The sequence below is a fragment of the Rhinoraja longicauda genome, chromosome 26 (genome assembly GCF_053455715.1).
Source record: "Rhinoraja longicauda isolate Sanriku21f chromosome 26, sRhiLon1.1, whole genome shotgun sequence".
In the NCBI taxonomy this organism is placed as follows: Eukaryota; Metazoa; Chordata; class Chondrichthyes; order Rajiformes; family Arhynchobatidae; genus Rhinoraja; species Rhinoraja longicauda.
The window spans coordinates 22,753,277-22,766,805 of NC_135978.1; the positions used below are offsets into that span (position 1 = coordinate 22,753,277).

General features: G+C 41.9%; 1 protein-coding gene across 6 annotated transcripts in view; it reads left to right on the forward strand.

Moving 5' to 3' along the window:
- The window catches only part of bcas3 (BCAS3 microtubule associated cell migration factor), a 681,054-nt gene that overhangs the window by 374,734 nt on the left and 292,791 nt on the right, over positions 1-13,529 (forward strand). For all 6 annotated transcript variants that reach the window (XM_078422068.1, XM_078422067.1, XM_078422074.1 and 3 more), the window contains 2 exons: positions 322-422; positions 11,487-11,590. In XM_078422068.1, coding sequence (XP_078278194.1) covers positions 322-422; positions 11,487-11,590 — 205 coding nt within the window. The remainder of the gene's footprint in view (positions 1-321; positions 423-11,486; positions 11,591-13,529) is intronic.

Consider the following 13,529-nt stretch of genomic DNA (forward strand, 5'->3'; position numbering starts at 1 on the left):
ATAAGTCAAATGCTTCATATGATTCCTTGATCCTAAGCAACTGATTTTTGATGGTAGCCTGGGAACAGTATTGTGGCAATCTGAAGGAGTGGAAGAGAAAGATATGTTAGCATTTTTGGAAAGATTCATCAAGCCTGGAATAAAACATCTTAAATATTCATAAGATGTCAAGAGGTTATTTGAATGGTCCTTGTAATATTGATAATTCACATCAGTCCCAGAGTTGACAACCTCACTGAAGTATTTGCAGTGTGTGCCTGTTCTCTGTGTGTGATTGTCCTTCCCAAATGAGTTGTGTTTTTATTCTCCTCCGCTGTGCAGGACTCCACTGTGGAATGAACTTCAGCCGCCCTTCAACGCAAACCATCCTTTGCTGCTCAGTGCCGATGCAGTCCAACATTATCAGAACCAGCTGGCTGCAAGTAAGTAGTATTCCCTTGCTCATCATTTTCGTGGTGGAATATGTTGAAGGAAGTATTGTGGGGACTTCTGTTCAGCAAAGCCGTGTTCTTTCAATGGTGTATGGACCTCATGACAGACATATTGAGGTGCTCCCACATCCAGACTCTTAGCCTGTGACTTGCATCATTTTTATTCCATCAGTTGTTCTCCCTGTTATTTAAAAACATATATTAAAGGATTAGATTTTTTTGATATACAGAAATTATCATGGAAAATGAAAAACAATAGTGATGTGAAGTTAGAGTGTGGTCATTTGGAAGAGAAATGAGGAAGTTCATTTTCAGATGAAATTTTGGAACTCATAGCACTTAATCTGCATGATTTGGTAAGTTGGAACTTTTATGACCTGAGATTGATAAATTTTGATTCAGAAGGAAATTGGGCTGAAGGGCCTTCATCTGTGCTCTGATGATTCTATGATTGATTGCATCAGATTTGTCATGATCTAATTGATCAGTAGTGGACTTCCAAATGGATTATATCCTGCTCCTGGCTATTCTATTTTTCAGATCTAATAGTCAGTTGTGATGAAGCACTATGCTATTCACTCCAATGGCGACACATTCATGTTGTTGTTGTTCGTCCTTCGGGTTCGAAGATGACCATGACTTCACTTTCAATCTTATTGTTTCGACCGCTGATTGGGATCGCCGCCAGCCGTGGTATGCTGACCGAGGTTGAAGTCATGACTTGCGCTTAACTTGGATTTAAGTGAGGGGGAGTTGCGCAGATTGTGTTGGTCAGAAGTGTCCTACGTATCTCACTCTGCCCTGTTTGCGCTCCACGACACTTTGCTGGGATCGTCTTTCTGCGCGTTGAACCTTCTGGTGGTTTCCTCCGCGCAATTCGCCGAACCCAGGCTTCACATGCTAGGTAGACAAGCCCTAAGCCACTGGAACCAACGACTTGCCGACTGTACTTGTGGCATGCACACAAGACAGTGGAGACATCATGGGGGCAGGGGTAGTCCTGCGGCTGATCCCACAGCTTGGGACGGTCGAGACCGGGACGGTTCTCTCCGGGCGGTGGTCCGTAGCCCCACGGGCGGGGAGCGCTGCCCGCCGGCTGCTGCTGCTCCTCAGGCCCCGGGTACAGGCCCCGGGTACGGGCCCCAGGCCGCCGGCTCCAGTCTCCCCGGGGCACCAGCGAGGCTTCTGTCCCGGCCCGGGAGACCCGGCCTCAGGTCGCCTCCAACCCGGCTGTGCTGCCCCCGGGAGGCAGGATCGTCCTGGCCCTGGCCCTGCCCGCCCGCGTTGTACGAGGGGTGGCGGCCGTGGCAGCGCGGTGGGGCTAAGGCGGCGTCTGCCGGAGGCCCGCGGTAAGATGGCGGCACCCACTCCATGGCCGACTCCGCCACCGCCGGGCACACTCATAAGGACGTTCTTATTTACGTGCTTGCCCCACGAGTGGTCTCAGGATATCTGAACACTTTAGATACTGGTAGCTAAAGCTAAGATGCTAGTTTTGTCTGGTATCCACAAGTGCTCTTTCCCCAGATGTTACTGAGCAGAATTGAAGACGATGAATTTTCCTGTCTTTTCCTCCAACATTACCAAAATTCCCAACGTCCTCAAATATAGCTTTCATAGACATAGAAGATATAGAAAATAGGTGCAGGAGGAGGCCGTTCGGCCCTTCGAGCCAGCACCGCCATTCATTGTGATCATGGCTGATCGTCCACAATCAATAACCCGTGCCTGCCTTCTCCCCATATCCCTTGATTCCACTAGCCCCTAGAGCTCTATCTCTCTCTCTTAAATCCATCCAGTGATTTGGCCTCCACTGCCCTCTGTAGCAGAGAATTCCACAAATTCACAACTCTCTGGGTTAAAAAGTTCTTTCTCCCCTCAGTTTTAAATGGTCTCCCCTTTATTCTAAATGGCCCCTGGTTCTGGACTCACCCAACATTGGGAACATTTTTTCTGCATCTAGCTTGTCCAGTCCTTTTATAATTTTATATGTTTCTATAAAATCCACTCTCATCCTTCTAATCTCCAGTGAATACAAGCCTAGTCTTTTCAATCTTTCCTCATATGACAGTCCCGTCATCCCAGGGATCAATCTCGTGAACCTACGCTGCACTGCCTCAATTACAAGGATGTCCTTCCTCAAATTAGGAGACCAAAACTCTACACAATACTCCAGATGTGGTCTTACCAAGGCCCTATACAACTGCAGAAGAACCTCTTTACTCCTATACTGAAATCCTCTCGTTATGAAGGCCAACATGCCATTAGCTTTCTTCACTGCCTGCTTTCACAGGCTGGATACGCAACAATAATGTTTAGCCTACCACACCAAAATCCAGAGGCCTGGTTAACTGACCTGCAGACATGAGTTCATTTGCCACCATGGCAAGTAGTGAAATTAAAACAAAAATTACAAATTAATATCAATAATGTTGGCCATGAAACGATCAAATTCTTCTGAATATCCATCTGGTTAACAAATTTCCTTTCCTGAAGGAAAACTGTTATATTACTTATTCTGGACTGCAAGTGATTCCTGATCCACAAGTCATATACACCCTCTAAAATGTTAACTCAGTTCAATGGAAATTAGAGTTATGCAATAAATGCTGGCGTTCTCCTTGCTTCATGAATGAATAAATATTGTGTGTGCTGTGTTCTGGCATTGTTATCCTAGCCCGGGCAATTTTATGTCTGCTCTACTCAGTTTTTATACAACCTGTTGGAACTTATCAATAATAAAGATTCTTACTGGTTATGATAGCCATTGAAAGTGATCTGAACTCATTTACAACCAGATTTCCTGTAAATAAACAGATCAAAATTTCTAATACAGGCCCCTGCTGAAATTATTATGTGGCACTTATAAAATGCAATTTTATTTATTTTCTTCTTTATCTCAAGGGCTTTTCATATGGCATCTTTAAATTGTACTGCTTTAATACTCCATTAAAAAAAAAGATGTTAACTTACTGATGCTGTCAGCCTGCTATGGAAGAGACTAGCGATAGTCCTTTGGTTATCCCATCAGCAAGTTGCACAAAGAACAATGAGAGTTCGTGCAATTCTACCCCAGGAAATGGCACTGATGTTTTATGGCCCACTTGTTCCTTCTATGGACACTTCGATTCCCCTGTTACACTTCCAGCATGATTCATAACTGGCTTAGTGCTTTAACAAGAAAAATGACACATTACCTGCCAAATCATTACCTTGTGTGGTTGTAAAATATGATTTGTTGATCACATAATAAGGCCATAGTGATAGTTCAAATCCATTTTCCTTACTTAATAACTGGACAAAAATTGTCAAGTATATCACCACCTGATATGTGCACATTAGAAGGATTATTTGCTATCCTGATAATTTTAGTCGCATTAATACCTTTGGGAAAATAATTGATATTCCTTGATCTACCCACCAGGAATTGCTCTTGCTCTGTTTTGAAGAAACCACTTCACCCTCCTTCACCCCTCCCACACCCCTCCCAATCCTTTCTAAGGTCAGTCCTATAAACTGCAGGTAATCTGAAAAATGTTGCTGGTAATCCTGAAAAAAATGGGTTCAGACAGGATGACATGTTAAAATGCAGCATTGTAGTTGGCCCAATGAAAGTTAGTGCTGAATGAAATAAGTCTCGGAAGCATTTTATTTGGCTTTGGAGTCTGGGCTGCAATGTATTTAAGTTGTTTTTTGCAAGTCTTGATAACCTGAAGAGCAATGGATACTGCCATTCCTTTCTTTGCTGTGAGTCAGAAAGAGTTGTTTTGATCAGCAGATTTTCACAATTAAACAGCGCGTGGGTTTAAAAAAAAAATTCTTCCATCATTATCCACTGACTTCTGCTACAAGTGCTTGTGTGTTGGATGCAGAATCACAATGAAGAAATCTCGGTACCGTCATGGTGTAATGGCTGTGGAAGCATTTGAGAACTTACAAAAAAACCTGAATCCTTTAAAAACATATGGGTTTAATTTGTATGTGATAACTTAGCGCCCAAGCTGCTGTTTTCATGCAGAAAAATAAAGAATGGGTTCCTGATTATCCTTTTGGAAGAAACATCGCCAGTCCCATATGCTTTGTTTTGTGGTGACAGCCATCGTGTATTAAATTACACATTGGCATTATCAAAGAGAGTGTTGTACAGTACAGAAACAAACCCTTCAGCCAAACTCATCCATGCCAACCAAGTTGCCCATATACGTTAGTCCCATTTGCCGACACTTGGCACATATCCCTCTAAACCTTTCCTATCTGTATTAAATGTTGTAATTGCACATGCCTATACCACTTTCTCTGTCAGCATGATCAATATGCTTACCAATCTCCATGTGAAAACCTTCCCCCTAAGTCCACGGAAAAGTCCCAGCCTATCCACCCTCTTCTTATAACTCAAGATTTCTTGTCCCAGCAACATCTATGTGAATTTTTTTTGTGCTCTCTTCACCTCAATCCCATCCTCCTGTAGCATGGTGACTGGAACTGCTCACAGTATTCCGAGAGCAATCATATGTTGCTCAAATCCGCAGAATAAACTACAGTTAAGTGACCAGGCTTTGCACTATAACGATAACCAAACTGGACAACTGTGGCCGCAGTTAATGGAAAGCGTTTACAAAAGAAGTTGAGAAAAGCAGAGATAAAAATAACTTGGGTGTTACCTAGACTGCATGGGGTTAAATTCTGCCTGTGGATAAGAACAATAATGAAAAACAAATGGGATGTCATGATTATCATTAAGGAACAGCTCAGTTTAAGAATTTGTAGCTGTCTATCATTTTGTTGAAGTATTAGCATTCTGTCAGTTGTTTGGTTACATTATCTGTCCAAGTGGAGATGAAAGTCCCCAGCTGACGACTCACAGAGGCTCTGCACGGAACCTCATAGGCTGCTGTAGTTAGCTAGTGATCAGATGTCTGCATTAGCAGTCATTATATTTGATTAGAGTTGACCTTTGTCCTCTTGGGTCAGCGAACAAATACCCAGTGACTACTTTTTCCTCTCTCCAAGCAAGGTACCTGGATACTGCTTTTACCTTTTTTTTGCCACAGTGTAGGAGGTTGTGGATTTTTTTGCAAAGCTTGTTTTGAGATCTCTGCAGCTATCTTGCAGAATAAACTGTTCTAGTAAATGTGGAATCAGGTCCTGTTTATCTTCAAAACTAATACAAGTATTCCCTATCATTGAAAGGGTTCAAAATAAACAAACAGTAAATATGAATCAAATTTCAATCAGACTTAAATGTACAAGGGCTATCCATTCTTTGCAAAATGTGAACCAAAGATCTTTGAGTTTGTCATGACTTCTTAAACTTGCTTATTGCTTTCCTCCCTTTCTCTGCAGTTCAAATTCTACCTTCATGTAGCTGCCTATTTTCTGTGTGTGAATGTTGCTGGGACTCAACGCTGGCTGTTGTCCGTGGTTCAGTTGTATTGAACATGATGCCAGAACCTGACCCAAATAATTTCCCATATTTCCACAATTTCTAGTTGGCATTGATGGTTTCAGCACCTCATATTCCATTTGGGTAGCCTAAAACCCGATGGTACGAACATTGAATTCTCCTATTTCAAGTAATACATACCCCACTTCCTCTCCCTATCCTGGTGCAAACAACTTTCTCAAAACACCTCCCACCACGCTTGTCATCCTGCTCCCTTCCCCTGCTACGTATGCCCATCTACCATCTCCGAATCCCATATTTCCCTTTTATTTCCTCCTCTTTCCCGTTCCCCCTGTCCCCGTATTCATCCTCTGCCTTTACATTTCACTCCTCTTCTTTCCTTATCCGACATCTTTTTATCTGCTTTTCTTCTCTGGCCTTTGTCCTTACTCCACTCATCTGGCAATCAGCCCGCACCCCCTCACCTGTACACACCTATAACTTACCAGACTTTGCCCTACCTCTACCTCTCCTTTCCACCCTTTCTCTTCCCCCCTATTCCATCAATGTGAAGAAGGTTCCCAAATTGAAACATTGTCTGTCCATTCCAGATGCTGCCTGACTCACTGGGTTTTTCCTGCTCTTTTTTTTTTGTTCCATACCTCAGAGGAAATCAAAATAAGAGCCCCAACTCTGTTGCAATGGAGTTTCAGGAAGAAAAAGGAATACGAAACATGCACCAAATTAGTCATCAGTTATGCTGGCCCTTTCACATTCAATTCCTTCAAAGTCTGCAGGACAAAATGTCAGAAGCTGTATACAATTGTCAACTGATGTGTTCTCCCACACTTTCGCACTAATAACTGCAGAAGTCAGTGCAACCTTGGGATCTCTTTGTAGTCTGAGCTCCACATCGTAGGGAGAGATAAACGGCAATTTGCCTTAAACCCGATTTAAAATGTGGAGAGAAAATCCTTACTTCGGATGTATTCGGATGTTTTGAGAAAATCTGCATTCCTGGCAAGTCATTATCCTAAAACAAGATTCAGCTTCCTCTGCTCGTGTTGAGGTTATACAGCCTGCCTGCTACAGACACCCACATGCCTCCTTAGCAAAAGGCTCAAGGTTATTCGGAGCACATTAAGTTCAGTTACGAAATAACTTAAAATATTCACGTTATGGTTCCATAGTAACCATTTCATTTTCTCAGTCTTTTTTGAATATTTGTCTATTTATGCCTTAGTCAACTTTGGCTAATTTTCCCTTGGTGGTGGGCAGTCCCTAATTTTGCACTCAGCAGTTCATTATTCCTGAAAGAGCCTGCCAGTGAGAATTGACTTCAGGGTATATCAAGAGCTGATTTTAACTCTGTCGCCAAAGCCTTTTGAGCTAAAGACCATTCAAATGAAGAAGGATGGACGTTTCATGCATTGTGTTAGAATCAAACCATTGGCTCTGTAACTCAGATCTAATCCTCCTGCATTCTCCTCATAGCCTTGAATCCTTCATCACTAGAAATATCTGCCATCCTCTTGTTTTAACATGTGTCTGTGCCTCAATCACAACGCACTGCAACATTCCAGCAAGGGATTAGTAAATAACAAATGTGAAAGAAAGGAAAACGCACATTTCTGCCCATGTCAGTCGAACACCAAAGACTGATAAGGATTAAGTTACTTCAAACTTGCATAACATTGTAGTTTAAATACGACTGTTGTGCACCACTGATTGAGAGATTTCTTGTGCATTGGTTTCCCGACTGGAAATGTGGCATTATTTGCACAGAACTACAGCAATATCATGATAAGAGCTTGAAAGCATCAATATTACATTCATCGCCAATATGAATCTCAAGGGATAATGGACCAGAATTTAGATTCTACCCATATTTATTGGGTTAAGTTAGCACTGCCTGAAGTATTAATGTTCACATGATTTCCCTCCCAAAAAAATATGTTGGCCCAAATGACTGTTGAAATAACTTAAACCACGTTTTCTCCTCCCCAGTAGAGGAAGACTGAACAAGATAGGAGTAGGAGAGACATTGGAGGGAGAGGAGATAAAAGGGGATGATTAACAAGGTGAAGCAGAGGGCATGATTCTCTCCAGCATCATTGTAAAACCAGCACTGCAAGGGATGGGCAGATTAGGAGAGAGGGATGTATGTCACAAGGAAATACTGTTAGCGGTCAGGCTGTTGGAGTTGCCATGTCGGGTCGGTCGGGGCTCCCGACATTGAAGCCCCCGCCGGGCGGAGAAAATCCCGCGGCTTATTTCAGGCCGCGCCGGACGGTGAAAGGTCCACGGCGGGCGACCCAAGCCCCACAGAAACAACCGCAAACACGACCCGACGTGGCAACTCCAACAGCCTGACCGCGGGAGAAGACGGCAGGGAAGAGAAAAATACATTGTGGCCTTCCATCACAGTGAGGAGGGACTGGAGGAGACTCACTGTGATGGATGTTTCTTTTGTTTGGTGTTAGTTTATGATTGTATGTGTTATTGCATTTGTATTGATTTTTCTTATTGGTCTTATTGTTCAACTGCGGGTAATTTTTCATTTCACTGCACATTTATGTGTATGTGACAAATAAATTACTATTGTTAGTTGGAGACGGTCATTCCCTGGCACTTTGTGGCACGAATGTTACTAGCCACATATCAACCCATGCCTGAAAGACTTGCTGCATGCAAACATGGGCAGTTTTATTTGCCGTGGCGTCACAAATGGAACTGAGGAACATGCAATCATTGATGAGCATCCTTATTTGACCTTATGATAAAAGGATTATTTTAGTCTAAAGAAGGGTCTCGACCCGAAACATCACCCATTCCTTCTCTCCTGAGATGCTGCCTGACCTGCTGAGTTACTCCAGCATTTTGTGAATAAATACCTATTATGATAAAAGGATGGTCAATGATGAACCCATTTAAAATGATCGGGCAGAAGACACTGTCTTGACAATCTCCTACAGTAATTTCCTGTGTTGGGCTAATTAACCTCCAACAAATATTATTATTTTCCTCTGTGTGCTTCATAACTCCAACCACAGGATTGTTTTCTCCTTGAAACTGTCTCTGCCTGTAGTGGCACACCAAACATTGATGCCATAAAGACAACAAGCCTTTAGAAAACTTATGGAGGGAGGAGTTCCTAGCCAAAGTGTCTGTATGTCAGGTAGAAAATAAATCAATCGTTTTAACAATATATTGATGTGATTAAAACAAAACAATCAATTTTTAAAAACTTTGCCTTTTATAATATTGACTTCAAAGTCAATTCCGTACAAAAGAAAATGTGCCTGACTCAGGGAAACTGCAGGCTCCTGATGCAGTCGACAGCCCGGATTGGACCTTGTCCCCTGGGCAGAAGGATGAGCCACAAGGTAATCGCACAGTACTCTGACCACTCCTCTGGGACACACTAATGAAGCATAAGAGAAATACAATCTTCATACTGGCTGATTGTTAGAAAACTTTAATAATTAATTAGTGTACAGCTATTGCACCCCAGGGTCAGGAATCAAGAAGGAATCTTCAAGCAGCTTTATGTGCGACACTGAGTGGCCATGTTCAGGATGTAAGTGGGAAGAAAATGATCTTTGTTCAGCTAATTTTACAAAGTGGTAAAGAAAGAGAGCAAAAAAAAATTTGCAGGATGTGATTTCAGTTCTAATGTTTGTGCAAGCTATTTTCTTTTGCATCAGAGTTTTTTCACATCTTAGAACATAAATGTGAATTGCACGGTCTTCCATGAGCATCTCTGCCAGCAATACCCAAGGTCCGTCTGTAGCTGTGAACACTTGATCATAATTTATTTACTTTGAATGCATACAGAGAATCAGCTTTGAAGATGGAAGTTAATGGTGACTGAATTATGCTGTTATTGCATGAGCTTTTGACATTTTGTACTGGTGTTTTGGGACCGAGCTATGCAATTCAGTCTATTTTTCCACAAAAATGCCCTTGCCTATATAATTGAAGGGCCTGCTGTTACCTATAATCAGGGTCATTGTTCTCAGTAAGTGAATATGTCAAGTCCTGTATTTATCAAATGATATTCTGGTATGTTTTTAGCAGTACTTGGAGATAATTTTTGTGATTGTCTACAAAACCTTTGACCTTTGATATTGTAGATAGAATGGAATTCTGGGATAACACAGTAAGTCTATAAAGACCCATAACGAGAAAATACAGACAAAATTTTGGATGAACATATTTTGTATTGTCATTATGCATGAATCTGAGAGTCCTGGTGTCTGTATATGCATATGCAAAAGGAAAAGAGTGTGGGGCAACTGGTCTAAGTGTCATTATGCTGCAGGCTTTATTTATGCATGAAATAATATTCAAGAATATTTTACGGAAGTTGATAAAGAATGAAGGTGTGGGCAATTTTTTAAGGGCATTACTGTATTTGATGTTAACAGGCTGCACCTGATGAAGAATGAATGACTTTTCTAAAGGAGATTTCCATGTTGTAAATCCTTTTATAATAGGCTCTGGAGAGGATGAGACAGTATGTATATGCTACATGACTAATGGCAAGAGCTCTCATATTAAACACTGTGACTGCACTCCACTCAGCTGTTTATGGCTCTCACTCACTTCCTGATAACTGAATGATTATTGGCAAACAGGTTATTCAGTGAACAGGAAACAACTGCTTCTCATTATGTTGACATGAGCAGACACAATCCGTCTCCAACAGATTTCTCCTCGTGTCTCCTGCACAAAACGGTTCAGACCACAGTATGTAATCATTAAAGAGGAATTGAACTCATAATTGTAATTGGTGGTCAGGTGAAATGTCATTTGCTGGTGCTGCAATGCCCTGGTCTTGTTTCTGTGAAGAGCAGGTCAGAGCCATACTGACTTCTTCTTCGGATGTTGAGGAAATGATTGCGGAGAGGAATTTCCTGCTGCAAGCACTTCCTTCATAAATTTGATTGTTCTGTGGACAGGAAGCATTTGCTGTAACTAGGTCTTTCCCACAGTTACATCAACAGATCTAAAATAGAGGCCAATATCTCACGACTGAAAATTTCAAAAGCCACTCACTGATGTTGGCTGTGGGAGCCAAGAGCACTCCAGGACCTGGGAAGAGATTGCAAACAGTTGTCAAGGTTCTCAGATTTTAGGCTGATTTTAGAGATCTAAGGCCAAGCAAAAATTTACATTTTGGATTCTGCACTGAAGATCTTTCATTCATGTCCTTCTGCACTGATTGAGCTGCATTTTAATTTTCTTGCTATACACTCATAAAAATGTTTCACACATTGATGCCCTTGAGTGGTTGATACAGTCTTTTGCAAGCAAGGACTTGAGGTCTTACATGGATCGTGTGGCGTGTGATGTATTCGATCTGCAGGAGGGAGCCACTATTTATAGAAAGATCCCAGGAGAATCGTTTTATTACATAGGATCCCTTGGAATGTGCCAGTATATCTAGAAGACCCTAAACATCCATACCAGTATTTTCAGGAGCTCTTGGGATTATGTAGATATTCCAAGGGGTCTCTGGGAATATTAACAGGCCACCCACTGGGAACATCACTGCTGTTCCACATGCTGAAATAAAACAGAGAAAAAGGAACTTGATAAAAAGTGAAACAAATATCCTTCTTAGATTGTCAGCCACAAATGCTAATGATATTTTCTCCTTCTGACAGTGGTATCGCCTGGCAGTCCCGCACCTACCTTTGCACGGCATGAATCCTGTGACAGTTTTGGGTCGGACCACAGTGGTCAAGAAGATGAGGAATGGTTATCACAGGTGAGGTGTCTGAGGAGGTATTTTTCTGTGTTAATGAAGCAGAGCCATGTCCTGAACATAGTCTCTTCATAAACTTGTCCTTGTTCAGATCTGTACTGCCTATATCAAAACTGGTTAAAAAGTTCCACTAATCCATCAATCCTGTGCTGGTTACCTTGCATTGACTCTTGTTCTGCAAAAGGCTTATATTTAAAATGTTCACTTTCATGCTTATATCCCTGCAATAATGTATGTCTGTCTCTATCTGCCTGTCTGTCTGTCCCTCCATCTCTCTCTGTGTCTCTCTCCATTGTGCGTCTCTCTGTCTCTCTTTCTGCCTCTCTCTCTCTCTCTGTCTCTCTCCCTGTCTCCCCCTGTCTCTCTTTGTCACTCACATTCACCATCTGTCTTGTCTCAGAGATCTCCACTTGCAATCTCTTCCAAAAACATAATTTCTATTGCCTTACTATTGGGAAGTATTGCTAAAGTTACATACTTCATGGCAAGTAGAGTTCTCTAAATCTCTTTACTTCTGCTTGTTTAATTGTTCAACTCTGAATTCTTATTCCAGTCCTGCCTTTCATGAATAGCTTTCACCTTTTACACCACAGCATTTCAGAGATGCATTGTTTTCCTCCATTAATGGTTCCACATAAGCAGGTTGTTACTTTGTTTGATTATTTTCTGTTGACAAATTGAATCTAGATTAGATTATTACTTCAATTCAACTTTTTGTTCGTGATTTCTAGCTGACTGGCACACCAGAAACCATACAGAAGAGGTTTATCACAATGCTGCCTGGTTTAGAGGGTATTAGCCATAAGGAGAGGTTGGACAGACTTGGTTGTTTTTGCTGGAGTGCCAGAGACTGAATGGAGGCCCGATAGAATTATATAAAATTATGAGATGTATCGATAGGGTAGACAATCAGCAATCTTTTCTCAGGGTAGAAATTTTAAAGGCTAGAGAGGTTAGTTTTAAGGTGAAAGAGGCGTGGGGCCATTTCTTTACACAGAGTATGATGGGTGCCTGGAATGGGCAGCCAGAGGTGGTCTTGGAGGCAGATATGGTAGTGGCATTTAAGAGACTGTCAGATAGGCACATGGATATGCAGGGAATGGAGTGATATGGATCACATGAGAGGATTAGTTTAATTTGTCATCAGGCTTGGCACAGACAATGGGCTGAAGGGCCTGTTCCTGTGCTGTACTGTTCTATGTTCACTGTCTCAATTGTGCTTGTGCTGTTTCTAAGGCCGAGCTATCCAATTAGTCCCGCTCTAGCTCTATATCCACAGCCCTGTAAAATTTTCCCTTCAAGGTTTTATCCTTTTGGATGTTAATCTACAGCATTTGTTGTTTAGTCAACTTGCAAGGTAAACCTCGGGCTGTGATGCCTTAGGTCTCCTGGGCAGCAACTGTGACACGATCACTTTGAAACGTGATTTGTCAGTATATCGTAAACCCTCTCTTTTTCTGTGGCCTCAATTTTAAAATAAGTTAATTCTCATAACAACCACTTTAATTGTGTGAATGGAATAGAATCTTAGTCAGTCTCTTAAGTATGCTGGAAAAAGCAAAAGGCCATTAATTATCCTGATCACTCTGTTCCTTTATCCCATCACATTGTTCTTGCAAAACCTATGAGCGGGAGTCCAGAATAATACATCGACTTTCTAATGGAATGTCATTTATGCTGTCGTGAGTTTATCCCCTCTTCTTTGGGGGAGGGGGAATAACTCACCTGCCTTTAAAAGCTACAGGAAGACAGTCCCAAGGGATGGCTGTCCCAGACAGGTTTTAATAGAAGAAAAGGTGATGCAAACATTACTGTGCTGTGTTGTTGAGCAGCTGTTGCTGAAATCTCCTCTTCAGCATGCAGTGCAGTTAATGCGTGCTGTCAGAATGCAAGGTAGGTACAATATGTCTGCATTGGATGGAACAGCCGGTTCAGCAGTAGC